Source organism: Perca fluviatilis, chromosome 6, assembly GCF_010015445.1.
Source record: "Perca fluviatilis chromosome 6, GENO_Pfluv_1.0, whole genome shotgun sequence".
Taxonomy (NCBI): domain Eukaryota; kingdom Metazoa; phylum Chordata; class Actinopteri; order Perciformes; family Percidae; genus Perca; species Perca fluviatilis.
The window spans coordinates 21,039,155-21,055,812 of NC_053117.1; the positions used below are offsets into that span (position 1 = coordinate 21,039,155).

The 16,658-nt window shown below is 35.9% G+C and overlaps 1 protein-coding gene across 3 annotated transcripts in view; it reads left to right on the forward strand.

Moving 5' to 3' along the window:
- si:ch73-72b7.1 (netrin receptor UNC5C) overlaps positions 1–10,695 on the forward strand; it is a 199,864-nt gene extending 189,169 nt beyond the window's left edge. For all 3 annotated transcript variants that reach the window (XM_039802570.1, XM_039802571.1, XM_039802572.1), the window contains 4 exons: positions 2,135–2,284; positions 2,662–2,826; positions 4,450–4,628; positions 6,777–10,695. In XM_039802570.1, coding sequence (XP_039658504.1) covers positions 2,135–2,284; positions 2,662–2,826; positions 4,450–4,628; positions 6,777–6,939 — 657 coding nt within the window. In that variant the 3' untranslated portion in view covers positions 6,940–10,695. The remainder of the gene's footprint in view (positions 1–2,134; positions 2,285–2,661; positions 2,827–4,449; positions 4,629–6,776) is intronic.
- The last annotated feature ends 5,963 nt before the right edge of the window (positions 10,696–16,658 follow it).

Here is a 16,658-nt window from a genome sequence, read left to right on the forward strand (position 1 = left end):
GAAAGTGTCATAAACAAGTCATAAATGTTTATGACATAACGCTTCTTTTAGTAAGTGTCATTTGGTTTTTGTCATGACAAGTTATGTGTTCATGACAGTGTCATGTCACTCTTATGTAGATACCTTCAAGTAAAGTATTACCCAAGTTTTTCCAATGTCTTGAATAAAAACGATGGAAAGAAAGATTTGTATGATATTTTAGACCAAGTGCTTTGTTGTGTTCTTTACTCCTGTGAGGGATTTTGTTCTCTCTTGGACCACCCATGCCTAAACTGGAACCTTGTGATTTGCATTCGAAATACGATATATTACAGCTTGAATAGAAGTGATTATCTAGAGTCATAAACAGAAGTTTTCTCACCTCTAGTCTTCTGGAAGTGAGCTGAGAAGTGGTAAACAAAACAGGGTCAGGCAATGTCAGAGTAGCAACGCTTTAGAATTTAAACAAATTCAAAGCACTAGGGAGACCATCTGATACAGGAGATTAACATTGGTAATTTATGCACGCAATGATAAGTCAAGTGTCAGTGTGGCACACAGCCATGCACATGCATACAGAAACACAAACATCACAATGCATTTTTACCATTTCAAGCAAGCAAGAAAACAAAGTTCAGAGGTGGACTTTTTAATGAAGGAGACTTTGTGAAGTATCATTGATCAGTTTGCTTTTTAAAAGTGGATGTCTCTGCTGTAAATCTACAGTAGAGCTCCTGCGTAGGAAGATGATGGGAAGGAGGAATTGATTATTTTGAAAAGGTTGTAGGCAGCATCAGAAGTCATACTGATAACATATTTTTCTATTTTGTTTTTGTGTGTTCATTTATGCATTTAGGTGTATGTGTGCAATTCATGAGCCTGTAAATATGTTGATGCTATCAGTATGTGTGTGTTTACCATCTTTTTTTTACAATGCATCTGTAGGGCACAGATACTTTCTAAGTACTTTCTTGGAGTGGGCTTACTTGATTTAAAGAAGTCAATTTGAAAAGGATGAGCTAAAATCCCCACAGGACTGTTTGCAATGTATTATTAAAACAGCTGCAGCACAGCAAAGTAAAACGTGCTGCTTCCTTTAGTCCACAAATTGAACAAAGACATCAAATTGGCAGTATCACATTTACATTAACTGATTTTTTTCCCCCTATTTTATAAAATCTAAGATACTAAATTAAAACAAAAAGCCACATTAACTGCAGTGCATCAGCTTTTAAATCTGTCCTGAGTGAGGTGGGAGAGTACACAAGGAGAAGTTGTGATTGTTCTCCTGTCATGCTAGCAGTAAGATAAGGGTGATGGAAAAGACAAAAATGGGCTGCAAAATCTTGAATAATCAGTAAATCATTACTTCTCTAGCTATTTTCAAGAGTAATATGATGCATTGAGGTTGTCTTCTAAAGTCAATAGAAGTAATTGAGTTTTACTGTCTTACATTAAAGATATGCTTCATTTCCCACATCTCAAAACAGCAGTACTTTGACTGGTGGTGCATTATTGAGCATCTTAATGTGTCTTTTCAGTTGAGTGCTGTTAGCAGAGCTAAGCTTTGCTTAAATCCAGGGAATTCAACTACTGAGCTGTTATGATATCTTAATGAAAACTTGCATGTGTTTCAAGTGTTTCCTGGTGCTGTGTCTGCAGTTATTATGCAATAAACATTTAAAGGCTTTCTAAAATGTCTAATACTGTATGAAAACATAAATGGCTCAGTGTAGGAATGAGCAATATATCGATATTATATCGACATTGTGATATGAGACTAGAAATCGTCTTAAATTTTGGATATCGTAATATGACAAGTGTTGTGTTTTCCTGGTTTTGAAGGCTACATTACAGTAAAATTATGTCATTTTCTAAACTTCTCAGACTGTTACCCACTTTATTACTGTATATCCACATGATTATTTATCAAAAATCTCATTGTGTAAATATTTTTCCTAAAGCACCAATTGTCAACCCTACAATATCGCCACAATATTGATATCGAGGTATTTGGTCAAAAATATTGTGATATTTGATTTTCTCCATACCGCCCAGTACTTGTTCAGTGAGCAAGATAGCAGCAAAGTTAAGGAGGACATTTGAAGATATAATGGTCGTTTTTTGGTTGTTGTTGTTGTGGGGTTTTGTGTAGGAGGTTCTTCAGATGGAGACCCAGATGGGAGGGAAGCTTCTGGATGAGCCAAAGACCCTGAACTTTAAAGACAGCACACACAATCTGAGACTGTCAATCCACGATGTTCCACACACACACTGGAAGAGCAAACTCATCGCAAAGTATCAGGTGAGAGGGATATACACATACATATACACTTAAATACATTTTACAAGTTTCCCAATACAATATACACTATGTAGCAAATAATCTCCATACACACACACACACACACACACAGCAAATATCAGATTAAAGTACTACTTATATTTAGCCAAACAAGGATAAACTATGGTAAGCCTTTGTGTAAATGTACATTTTTGCCACACTAGCTGCATGGCTCAGTGTCGGTCCTCGCTTTGTTTGTTAAGCTTTGCACCAGAGTAAAATATCCTCACAGTTATTCACTTTGATGAATCCTCATTAATATAAAAAGATACTTAGAATTGTACCTGCCTGAAAATTTGCTTTACAAAAACCTGTATATTATTTGTGGTGTTTTCTAGGAGATCCCATTCTACCAGGTGTGGAGTGGCAGTCAGAGAACTCTTCACTGTACCTTTACCCTGGAGAGACTGAGCCCAGCCACCACAGATATCAGCTGCAAACTGTGTGTACGGCAGGTGGAAGGAGAAGGGCAGATCTTTCAGCTCAGCAACACATTGGAGGAGGTACGTTTTTAGAAATAAAACAAAACAGACCCGCTGTGTATTGGGTATCGGCTGTATGTATGAGAAAACTGCAGAAGACAACTTGACTCATACTGATGGAGGACACACTGAGGAATAAAGCAATACATACAAAAAAAAAATGAACACAGTCACACAGAGAAAGAGACACGTCTACATTCCTGCACTAAAGGTCCTAAAGTCACTAAGTTTTTGTCTGTCTGTCAGACAGTCAAGGCTCCTGCTATGGTTCTGTGACTCTGTTCAATCATTCATACTGGGGCTAGAGGTCACATAACATGGGTGGAATAACTCATCTTTGATTTTGCTAGTCCATGTAACCACAAAGTCACTGTGTGTGTGTGTGTGTGTGTGTGTGTGTGTGTGTGTGTGTGTGTGTGTGTGTTAGTCGAAGGTCAGACAGTTCTTTTGAAATGTCACTGCATTGAATTTTCCCACGGTGTTGATAGCGTTGCACTTTAGACTTTCTTAACCCTTGTTTAACCAGGTAAGTTGATTTTGACTGAATATAAAGGAACAGTTGAAGCAGCAGGGAGGGTTGCACGTACTTTGTACTTCTCCAGCCTTGGTCACTGAGCAAAATGAGAATGACAAGCAAAGTGAAAATGTATCTAGTGGAGATCTAGCTGTTTAATAGTTTCAAGGTATCTAACAAAGCTGATACATCTTGCTGTCTCATCCATCCTGGCGCCACTTTTATGTCATCCTGTCCAGGGCTATGCACCATAGTGTTTGTGTGTGTGTTTCTTTGTTCATTAAAGTGTATGTGTACAGTTCAAGAGCACCAATTGATTTTTAAAAGGTTAAAAAAAAAATAAACTTAGTGCTCTCAGGTGGGAAGATTATGTAATAGGGACACAAAAACATAAACTTTCTGAAACCTACTTTTTGGCATTTCTGTTCTGCAGTTTTATGTTATTTGTCAGTCAACAAACACACAGATATGTCTTTGATAAATGTGGCTATGTAACAAGTACACAGTAAAAATTAGGGCTTCTTTGGGCAATGACCGTTGTGTCACAACATAAAATATTTTGTTATGTGATCAGTTGTAATCCATTTTAAATAGGCCATACATGGTCTTGCACAGTAATTACTATGATCACATGGGATGTTTGGCAAGTATGGTAATTAGGACTGAATAGCTAAACCAATAACCAACAAAAGGTAAAGCAGGTTTAAAGCATTTATAAATTCAACACAAAAAGAGATGTCCCTTTGCATCAATCATTTAATCTCCAGCAGCAGTGAGCTTTCTGCTGTAAATTAGGGCTAAGGAGACGCAATAAATAGTAATCATTTACAGCAACAGTGGCAGTTGTTGTTTCCCTCTGCCAAGCCACGTTCATTAGGCTGCTGGCTCCTTTCAGCCCAGGAGTGGCAGATTAATGGGATGAAGGTTTTGAAAGCGACAGAGATCAACAGCGAGAGGAGAGAGTGCTTGGTAGCAGATCTTTATGTTTGGTACACTCTTGTATTAATTATTGCCCTGTTCTACTGTGTCTCTACTGCAGAAGTTATACTTTACACAACAGTATGCAGAAATGTAATTTAAAATTTCTTTTCTTTAACCAACAATTGACCAGTTTCTTTATGTCTTTCCAGGAGGTTCAGTGCATAGACACGTCCCTGATGGACCCTGCCAGTAATATCACAACCTTAGTGGGACCCAATGCCTTCCGCATTCCTTTATCCATCAGACAGAAGCTGTGTGGCAGTCTAGATGCACCACAGACCAGAGGCAATGACTGGAGGATGCTGGCCCACAAACTCAACCTTGACAGGTGACACACACACAGTTTATTCTTATTCTATTACTTATTTTATCTCCTTAGGACTTCAAGGTACATAGCACATAATAATACCAAAGAGGCACATTCACATCGACAAAAAATAACATCAATTGTATGTGACTGATTATCTTTTCTCATAAAAAACAAACAGTTAAAACATCTATACTCTAACCCAAAGTGCACAGTAAATTTACTCACTCAATTTCAATACATTTCATTATTTAGAATCTGCATTACTGTAGAGTTTGAGTAAACTCCCACGCACCTAGAAATTAAAGATGCAATCGGCCATATGCATCCTTAGTATCTCTATCCCCAGATGTGTGTCTCGATGAGTCAGTCTGGAGGTTCATTTACCAGCAGCTAGTCAGAGGATAATTGGGCACAAGTGCCCCTCATTGCCCCAACAGGCAGCCAGCTCATGATGTAGTCTGTTAATGGCCACCAAATATTCCCGATCAACGGGTGAAAAATGGAAAGCAAGCCAAATTGTTGTTTACTTCCACATTTCCGCTAAAAGCTGCTCTTCAAAAGGAGCATGATAACACAGAATTACCATCTTTTATCCTCTTTGCTTTTGTAACTTTTGTGTCATGTCTGTTTAAGTTCAAAGTATGACTCAGGCTTTGCCGTCACAGCTATCTCTCCTGACATAACTTTGTGTATATAAACAGTGAAACTTAAGCTGTACACACTTTCACACAGACAAACAAACACATCATTGTGAATATTTTGGTCTATTGTACTGAGACAACTGGTAAAGGAAATGATAGAAACTCTCACACACACACACACACACACACACACACACACACACACACACACACACACACACACACACACACACACACACACACACACACACATAAAAAGGAGCATCTCAGCCATTGAGTTCACTTAACAGCAGGATACCCCTTATCACATACTGCAGACAGATGGAGGCTGGGACAGAAAGTGAGAAGAAAGAGACAAAGTAATAAAGAAATTGATTAAAATAGCTTATTGGATGTTTTGAGAGAGAGAAAAAACGAGGACAAACTACAGGAGTAGAGACAGAGTATAGGAGTGACACATCTCTGGTTGTGTTTAAAGAGAACCAGAGTGTGCCAACAGTACAATGGCAGGACTTACAGAGGAACAGAAAGTCTCATTTCTATCCCCATTGGACTGAAATCTGATGGCTTTTTCGCTTTAAAGCAGCATCGAGATCTTTGTCACAGATGTCTCAGTTCTCTGCAACCACTGTGTACTTGACTGTCGACAGCTTTAGTATTTACTGCTCCTATGAAAACTCTTCTCCCTGTGGACTCGTTGGCACTTTTTTGTGCTCTATCACAACTTAAAAATGCATGTATTGTTCTTATTTATTTAAAATGGTTTGAATTGAACATACATAATGGCAAATATACCTGCCACATTTAATTGAATTAAAAGTCCTCAGGTGCTTTCAGTATGTTTAAACAATTGTTTAGTGTATAACCCAGCAGAGTCCTCAAGAGAGCAGTCACATCAGATAAAAGTGTATTGCATTTAACTAAAGCAGTAATAATACAGAAACCTTTGCACTGTGATATGGGACATATTTTTGGTATGGGAAGATGTTAGCTTTTTGCAAACACACCTGTTACATATTAGGATGTGCATTATTATTATTAGTAGTATCAATTATTGATGTGATTATTCTCTCAGGAGTTAGAGATTTGGCTCTCATTGTGATTGGTTGTTGCACCCTGTTGTTGTTCAATTTTGTGAATTTGATGCCTGATGAGCTCCAGGACTAAAACATTAGGTGACACTTTATTTGAAGGTATCTACATAAGAGTGACATGACACTGTCATGAACACATGACACAGTCATGACACATGAACCCTAACTCTAACCATAACTTGTCCTGACAAGAACCGAATGACACTTACTAAAAGAAGCGTTATGTCATAAACGTTTATGACTTGTTTATAATGTTGATGACACGTTCATGACAGTGTCATGTCACTCTTATGTAGATACCTTCAAGTAAAGTGTAACCAAACATTATATCTCTAAGAAACTAAGCGCTGACAACGTGAGAGAATTATTCCTTTTCTGTCATATCATTTTTACCATATCTTTTGTCCCTCTGCTCTCCTTGATCTCTTCAGGTATCTGAACTACTTTGCCACCAAGTCTAGTCCGACAGGTGTGATCCTGGATCTCTGGGAGGCCCAGCACTTCCCCGATGGAGACCTAAATGAACTGGCCGCTGTGCTGGAAGAGATGGGTCGCCATGACGGTAACTTTGCCTCCATGACAACGGAACACTGACGAAGCAGTGTGGTTACCGTGACAGAACTCTGGAGACGATTACACTCAAATTTATTCTCGAAGGTGGATGCTGCGGCAAGGGCAATGAACAAATCAGATGTGAGCAAAAGAAAAGTTGTCGCCATGGTGATTGAGCACCGGTTAAATACCATGGCACTCATTCCGATATGGTAACAGACAAGAAATGCTCAAGCTAGTGCTGGAAACTATGTGTATCTTTGTGTGTTTATTTGAGCAGTGTTGCAGTGTTGTGTGTGACTGAAGGAGACATAACCCAACCTACGACACAAACACAGTCCGTCAGGAACAAATAAAACATACACACGCATAAAAAAAAAGACCTTGTCTGGTGCAACACTAGGTGTTCTCTTGCTGTTACTTTATACTGAACAAAGAGAAGCAGAGAAAAGAGGCAACAGAGGTACTGACCTTGAAAACCTCTATAAGAATGGAACAGAATCATAAAGGGAGAAAAGCTAAACTAATTACAAACGAGTGGGTGAAGGTAGAGTGAGGAAAAAGAGGGAGTGAGTCAGACACTGACTCTTTAGTAAGACAAGAGTAAACACAGAGAGAGGCTGAGCTGATTACAAAAGGGAGGGAGGACGTAAACATAAAATGATGGAAGAAGCCGCAGGTGATCATCTGTACGAACAGGATGGAAAACAGATAATGAGAGAGCGGAGATAAAGAAGTGATTCCTCACTTCTCTTGCAAGCCTTGGCTGTACGTGATTTGCCAGTACAGTTTGTTGTCTTTATATATCGTTTCCTAGGGAACGCTCTATGTATTCTGCTGTCCATATGTGTGGATCATTTCCCGCAAACAGAATTTGCTACACAGTGTGACTGTCAATCAAAGGGTCCTGACCAGAAACAAGCCCAACACTACAGGTTTCCCCTTTATGGCTGACATCATAAGTAATGTTTAAATTTTTGTTATATTGGAGTTTGTGACTTTCCTCCAAAATGCATGAAGATATTAAATCATGCAGGTCACAGGAAGTTTAGAAGTACCAAGTCAAAGGAAACTGTACTTCCTGTCCAGTTGCATTACATCTGTGCCTCTGATTTTCTTGAAAAAGGCTATCCAAAGATGATTACACTCCTGATGGATGAAAGTAAAAACTTATTTTTATTATTTTAGCAGTGTGTGGTTGTGACAAACCTTTCTGTTTTGAGGTAAGATGGCACTTATTATAAACGGATAAACAGGGCAAAGATGCAAACTGTCAGCTATTCATTCTCATACACAGAATATTTTATAATATAAAATGTTTGTTTTGATAGCTTCATAATTTACTCATTTTAAAACTGCATATATATTTCTTCAGGAAATAAATAAAAACATCAAAAACATTTCTGTAACTGTTGGTTTCACCACGAGCATCAAAGCAAGGATGATCTTCAAGCTACAAATCCCTTAACTAAAATCAAGTGTTAACGTATTTTCTGCAGTGCTGCTACTTCATTCCACCCCAAAGAGCAGTTGTTTGGAAGCTGTAGTGCAGATAGATACTAGACGCAGGGTGGGGAATTCCAGCCTTGGCTAGCACATTTGGTTAACCACACCTCAATTCCAGGAGTCTCTCTGATGGACTGTTGGGGCTTGTTTCTGGACAGGGTCCAACTCAGAGAAAACCGAGAAGAAGCAAAAAATGATGAACTGAAAGTGAAAACATAAGTGTTTTTAAATACAGTAATCTACAAACTACCACACTATTATGTGTTACATCATGTGTATACAGCTAATATCATTCATCACCGCTAAATGTACACAATATACTGATTTTATCAATCATATTTTAATTTACTAAAATATATATACTGTAGCCTATATATATATATATATATATAAATATATATATTTCTGTCATATTTTTGGTGTCTGATCATCACAGAATGAGAGTTCTGTTGTCTGCTGTCAGGCCACATTTCATTTGTGATCCCCACCATGACTTGGTCATGGTCACTAGCACCATCCAGTGGCTTTTGAGGAATAACAGCATTTACATTTTTTGATTGTCTGTAACTTGTAAATACATTATTATGTTCATTCTAATGACCTTTTTATTATCATAATGTTTCTGTTCTGTGTTCATTATTGTGTTATTTACATTAACATTGTTTACCATTTTAAAGTTTTTACAAGTGTGAACTGTATGGGGGATAAAATCTGTAACATATCAGTTAGTTGCCCTAAAACAATGCTCTGTCAGCAACTAACATTCCAACTCATGGTGTATTTGTTGAAAAAGTTGCAATTTAGAGCTAAAAATCTAAATACCAACTTAATAGGCCTACTGTATGTAAAATGAAGTGTAATATATTTGTTTTTTAGAACAACATTGTTAAGCAGGGCTGATTTTTAAATGAATGCATAGACTTGGGTGAACAGTGTCTGGCGAAAAGGTGAAACTCCAGCAAGCCAGCTTTGAGGGAAGAAAAACAGCCTTATTTTTAGTGGCTTTTAAATAGCTGTCAGATGCCACTGGGGACATAAACTCTATTCACCATGTAAAGACAACACAGTTCAAAGGGAATACATGTAAAATGCTCAAAAACTGGAGTCAAGCTTTTTCCGCTCTGAACTATGGAGAGACGCCATATGAAACCGAACATCAGGTATGTAGAGGAGATACTGAGGAGGGTATTGTGAAGAACACCAAGTAGGCAGGCTTAGTTAACACCAATACAAAAGGTTAGATCTTTACCTCCTCATGACAGATTTCATCTTGCATCAGTCCACACAGGAGGAAACCTTGAGACATTGATTTTACATATGGATTTTTTCAGAAATATGCAAGCTAAAAGTCTGGTCTTTTGTATTGGTGTAAAACCAGATGTAGAAGACAAAGGCCTCAAAATGATGATCTTTTAATTTTGGACAGCCTTATTAACCAAATTAGTAAAGGTGTATGGTTAAATGATGGAGAGGATGTTTTGTATGTTTTCAAATGTAACTGCTGATGTCAGATGTGAGGAAATCAAAGGGAAGAGGTTTTGAGGATAAAAGCCTAAAACGTCAATTAAGTATGTTTCAGAACGAAACATGAACCCAAATGTCATGAAAATGTCTCTTTCATACAATGTAATGTGCTCATCAACATCTCTTATTAACTCAAATGCAGAATACAAGCTCAAATTGTATCTGTTAAGAAATGTTAGTTACCAGTTGGGTAACTTTACCCAAAATTTTATCCTTGCCATGTTCTGAGTCTACAGTTTACCAGCAGGATAGACTCTCATATGAGGAGAACAAACATAGGCCACCAGAAGGTGATCCTTCGTGATGTAAAACTGAAGAAAGTAGTGTTAAGATATCAAAGTATGTAAAAAATATTTTGTATCAACGTGTACAGTTGTGTACTGTCAGCTATATTTGGCAAATTTGAGAAAATAAAAAAGAGCAGTACAGTTAGATACTAGTTTGTATGTTTAAAGTTTTTATTTAAGTTTCTTTCCTGTTTTGTGAAAGCAGTGTCTACTATGCAAACTTGGCATTGGTTATCATGATATAAGTCTATAACTAGAGCTGTGCTTGTAAGTGCATTTTAATTTTAATATCAGGAGTGATTTGATTTGATTAGTGCAGGGTAGTGTTGGTCCATATTTGCTAATTCTGGCACGCTTTATGAATCTTGCTCAATCTTGCTGAATGCTCGCCTCTCTATCTCCTCTAATTGTTTTCTGTACAAAGTGTAAGAAAGAATTTTTAAGACAATTAATAAATTATATTTATAAGCAATGCTGAAAATGTGTAGTGTGTATGGTGACTTATTTCTGCAGAACTTTTTCAGGAAATGGTTGAAGAATTAAATTTTTCTCATACTGTTAGTGTGTACTGTGAGGTCCAAAATACAAATTGTAGACCATGAATATAGGCTATTTATTTTATCTTTATATTTGATTTGATAAAAGTAGCTTACTCTCCAATATTAAAAAAGTATCAAATTGACCTCCCCCAATAATGTATTGATTCTGACAAATCAAAACATGACAAAACAGTCATAAAAAGGCATACAAAAGTCATAATGATTATGTCATAAAAAAGTCAGTAAGTCATAAAAAGTAATAAAAAAGTAATAGTATAGAATGAGTGAGTGTGTCATGAACAATGTCATAAAAGGTCATGGTATAGAATGACATACAAAATTATTAAGTCATTAGTATGTCATACACAATGTCATAAAAGGTCATGGTATAGAATGACATACAAAATGATTAAGTCATTAGTATGTCATACACAATGTCATGAGTCATAGTATAGTATGTCATAAAAGTCATAAACAAGTCATAGTATAGTATGTCATAAAAAAAACTCATAGTATAGTATGTCATAAAAAGTCATGGTATAGATCGTCATACAAAATGATAAGAAGTAATAGTATAGTATGTCATAAAAAGTCCTAGTATAGTATGTCATAAAAGTCATAAACAAGTCATAGTATAGTATGTCATAAAACATGACAAAAACTCATAGTATAGTATGTCATAAAAAGTCATGGTATAGTATGTCATACATAATGATAAAAAGTCATAGTACAGTATGTCAAAAAAGTCATTAAGGAGTCATACTATAGTGTGTCATAAAAGTCATCGTATAGTATGTCATGAAAATGTCAAAGTCATAGTATACTATGTCATAAAACATGACAAAAAAGTCATAGTATAGTATATCATAAAAGTCATAAACAAGTCATAGTATAGTATGTCATAAAACATGACAAAAACTCATAGTATAGTATGTCATAAAAAGTCATGGTATAGTATGTCATACATAATGATAAAAAGTCATAGTACAGTATGTCAAAAAAGTCATTAAGGAGTCATACTATAGTGTGTCATAAAAGTCATCGTATAGTATGTCATGAAAATGTCAAAGTCATAGTATACTATGTCATAAAACATGACAAAAAAGTCATAGTATAGTATATCATAAAAGTCATAAACAAGTCATAGTATAGTATGTCATAAAACATGACAAAAACTCATAGTATAGTATGTCATAAAAAGTCATGGTATAGTATGTCATACATAATGATAAAAAGTCATAGTACAGTATGTCAAAAAAGTCATTAAGGAGTCATACTATAGTGTGTCATAAAAGTCATGCGTATAGTATGTCATGAAAATGTCAAAGTCATAGTATACTATGTCATAAAACATGACAAAAAGTCATAGTATAGTATATCATAAAAGTCATAAACAAGTCATAGTATAGTATGTCATAAAACATGACAAAAACTCATAGTATAGTATGTCATTAAAAGTCATGGTATAGTATGTCATACATAATGAAAAAGTCATAGTACAGTATGTCCAAAAAAGTCATTAAGGAGTCATACTATAGTGTGTCATAAAAGTCATCGTATAGTATGTCATGAAAATGTCAAAGTCATAGTATACTATGTCATAAAACATGACAAAAAAGTCATAGTATAGTATATCATAAAAGTCATAAACAAGTCATAGTATAGTATGTCATAAAACATGACAAAAACTCATAGTATAGTATGTCATAAAAAGTCATGGTATAGTATGTCATACATAATGATAAAAAGTCATAGTACAGTATGTCAAAAAAGTCATTAAGGAGTCATACTATAGTGTGTCATAAAAGTCATCGTATAGTATGTCATGAAAATGTCAAAGTCATAGTATACTATGTCATAAAACATGACAAAAAAGTCATAGTATAGTATGTCATGAAACATGACAAAAAACTCATAGTAGGCTATAGTATGTCATAAAAAACGTCATAAAAAAGCCCTATTCGCACGGGATAAGTATTACCTGGTAACCTCCAGTCATTTGTAATAATTGCGGAGGTTGTCTGTGATCTTAATCCCGTGCGAATCGGTCATGTCTGTAATTTGTAAAGTAATAATTTTTACCATATTTATCATATGTCATATATCATATATATCTACCATATTTCGCCAAAAAAGGAGGTCCTGTGATAATATTAGTCCCGTGCGAATCGGCATCTCTGATTTGTCCAGGATTTGGCCGGCCTTCTTTTAGCCCTTTTATCCATCTTTCGCGAAGAATGGAGGGTGCGTTGGAGTGTTTTGACAGTGTTTTGGATGCTGGGTCATGTCGCTATACATCATATACAATTTGCAGAAAGGGAAAGATGAAAACCACCACAAGTGCGAAGACAAAAAGAATGATTAAATGGCGATGGATGACATGTATAGCAGCATGCGGTAAGTATATTTTTTATGTTTGTATCATACATCTAGAGATAACGACAAGACATCTCCAAGCAATAGCTTATCAAAAATAATGCACAATCAAGCGAGGGGGCTCACTTCATAATTAGAGGTTAATGTTACAAATAAATCAAGCGTAAAGCTTGAGCTAATAGATTTTAACCTGGTGAAATGTTTGTTTTATTCATCTAACCGGACCCTGCTTGACACCCGGAGAAAAAAGTGAGAGAAAGAAAAAGGAGAGGTCGCAGTTCGGACGATGACTACCCGGTTGAGATTGTGTGCATGTGTGTCCTCGAGATCTGACCACACACAAACACACGTAGCAGAGCTACCCACACCCATGTTTCTACTGTTGCTTAATGTCAGTAAATTCGAGTAAAATCACAGGCTTCGCTTATCCCGTTCGAATGCGCCAGATGAAAATCAGACGTGGGTGGGTAATTTATAATTCACACGAGGTCCCTAGATAATACTTATCCCGTGCGAATAGGTCTAAAGTCATAGTATAGTATGTCATAAAAAGTCATAAAAAAACTCATAGTACAGTATGCCATGAAATTCATGAACAAGTCAGAGTATAGTGTGTCATGAAAGTCATAAAAAGCCATAGTATAGTAAGTCATAAAAGTCATAAACAAGTCATAGTGCAGTTTGTCAAAAAAGTCATTAAAGAGTGATACTGTAGTGTGTCATGAAAATGTAAAAAAAAAAGTCATAGTATGTCATAAAATGTCATAGTACAGTATGTCACAAAAAGTCATATAAAAATCATAGTATGTCATAAAAAAAAAGTATAGTAAGTCATACGAAATGATAAAAAGTCATAGTATAGTATGTCACAAAAAGTCATAAAAAAAAGTCATAGTATATCATAAAAAGTCATGGTATAGTACGTCATACAAAATGATAAAAAGTAATAGTATGGTATGTCACAAAAAGTCATAAAAAAGTCACCGTATATCATAAAAAGTCATGGTATAGTACGTCATACAAAATGGTAAAAAGTAATAGTATAGTATGTCATAAAAAGTCATAGTATAGTATATCATAAAAGTCATAAACAAGTCATAGTATAGTATGTCATAAAGGTCATGAACAAGTCAGGGTATAGTATGTCATAAAAGTCATAAACAAGTTAGAGTATAGTATGTCATAAAACATGACAAACAAGTCATAGTATAGTATGTCATATAAAACGTAATAAAAAGTCATAGTATAGTATGTCATAAAAAATGTCAGGAATAAAAAGACATAGTATAGCATGTTATAAAAAGTCATAAAAAAGTCATAGTATTGTATGTCATAAAAATTCACAGTATAGTATGTCATAAAAAGTGATAAACAAGTCAGAGTATAGTATGTTATAAAAGTCACGAACAAGTCAGAGTATAGTATGTCATAAAACATGACAAAAAGTCATAGTATAGTATGGCATAAAAAGTAATAGTATAGCACGTCATAAAAATGTCAAAAGAGACATAGTTTGTTATAAGAATTCATGGCGTAGTATGTCATAAAAAGTCATAGTATGTCATAAAAAGTCATAGTATGTCATAAAAGTCATAGTATAGTATGTCATAAAAAATGGCATAAATAAAAAGACATAGTATAGTATGTCATATAAACACATAAACAAGTCATAGTATAGTATGTCATAAAACGTCATAGGATAGTATGTCATGCAAAAGTCATAATTATTTTAAAATCAAAAAGTCGGTAACACTTGAAGGTATCTACATAAGCGTGACATGAACCCTAACCCTAACTCTAACCCTAACCATAACTTGTCATGACAAAAACCGAATAACACTTACTAAATAAAACAACACTGAAAGTCATAGTATAGTAGGGGTGGGAATCACCAGAGGTACCACGATACGATATTATCACGATACTTAGGTCACGATACGATATTATTGCGATTTTAAACATATTGCGATATTCTGCAATATATTGCAATTTATTACCTTTTTTCCAACTTCATTATTATGTCCCCAAAGGAAAACTTTGTCAACATCTGTTTGTTCATCTCACATGAAATTTATTGCTGTAAAATGTGACTGTCAAGCTAACTAACTAAGTGTTTGCCCCGGTGTGACTTTCGTGTACTGCTCTAGTTTGGAGAACGTGAGACAGCAGTTGCCAGTCTTCTGTGAGATAATGAGCTGTAATAGTCACATAGGAATCCACTGCCCATGACGTCCATGCATCACAAGTTAATGCAACACGTTCTGCTGGTTTCAAACTTTCCTGAACTTTAAGCTTAACTTCTCTGTAGAGCTTGGGTACGGCTGTATCCGTGAAAAAACGGCGCGACGGAGTCACGTACCTTGGTTCCAGTGTTTTTAGCAAGTGACAAAATCCCTCATTTTCCACAACGTTGTATGGACGCAGGTCTTTGCACAATGAAGTGGCGATGGATGGCTTGAGTTATTTTCTTAGCTCCGCTCTGAATTGGGGAACGTGCTTTGTCAAGCTAATTGTTGTCCAGTGTTGGTTGGTTTTTCGGCCGAGGGGTTGGTTTAGCATTAGCTTTACCGTCCTCGGCTAACGCTAACTCTGGATGGTGGCGTGTGAGATGAGCCCTCATGTTCGAGGTATTCCCTGAGTATTTTATTTGCATACGACACTCCTTGCAAATCCCATGTCTCATATCCATCTCAGTTGTCCCCTCCTTGTTAAAAACCCAAAAAATCCAAACACTTGATTTAAACGCCCGATGGTGCATTTCTAATTTCTTTCTCTGACGCTGCCATGTTTATTTTATCTACATCCTCCTGCACGCTGACAGTCACCCCGCTGACCTCACCAGAAAACAAACAGCGCCATCTGGTGGACTGAATAAGCAATTGATTTTATTATTCTACTACCAAAAAGTTAAATTCTCATGTGCAATTTAAATAATAAAAGATCGATACTTGGCGTCTGTGTATCGATACAGTATTGCCACGGGAAATATCGCGATACTATGCTGTATCGATTTTTTCCCCCACCCCTATAGTATAGTATGTCATAAATGTCATATATAGAGTATAGTTGGTCATAAAACATGACAAAAAGTCATGGTATAGTATATCATGAATGTCATAAAGTCATAGTATATCATGTCATAAAAGTCATGAACAAGTCAGAGTATAGTATGTCATGAAAGTCATAAACAAGTCATAGTATAGTATGTCATAAAACATGACAAAAAAGTCATAATATAGCATGTCATAAAAACGTCAAAAAAGTCATAGTATGTCATAAAAAGTCATAGTATAGTATGTCATAAACAATATCATAAAAAGGCATAGTATAGTATGCCACACCAAAGTCATAAAAAGTCATAGTATAGTTGTCATGCAAAAGTCATAAAAAGTCATAGTTAGTATGTCATAAAAGTCATAAATAAGTGGCCGGTTTGGCTCAGTTGGTAGAGCAGGCGCACATAGGTTTACTCCTCGACACAGTGGCCGCTTGTTTGACTCTGACCTGCAGCCCTTTACTGATTGTCATT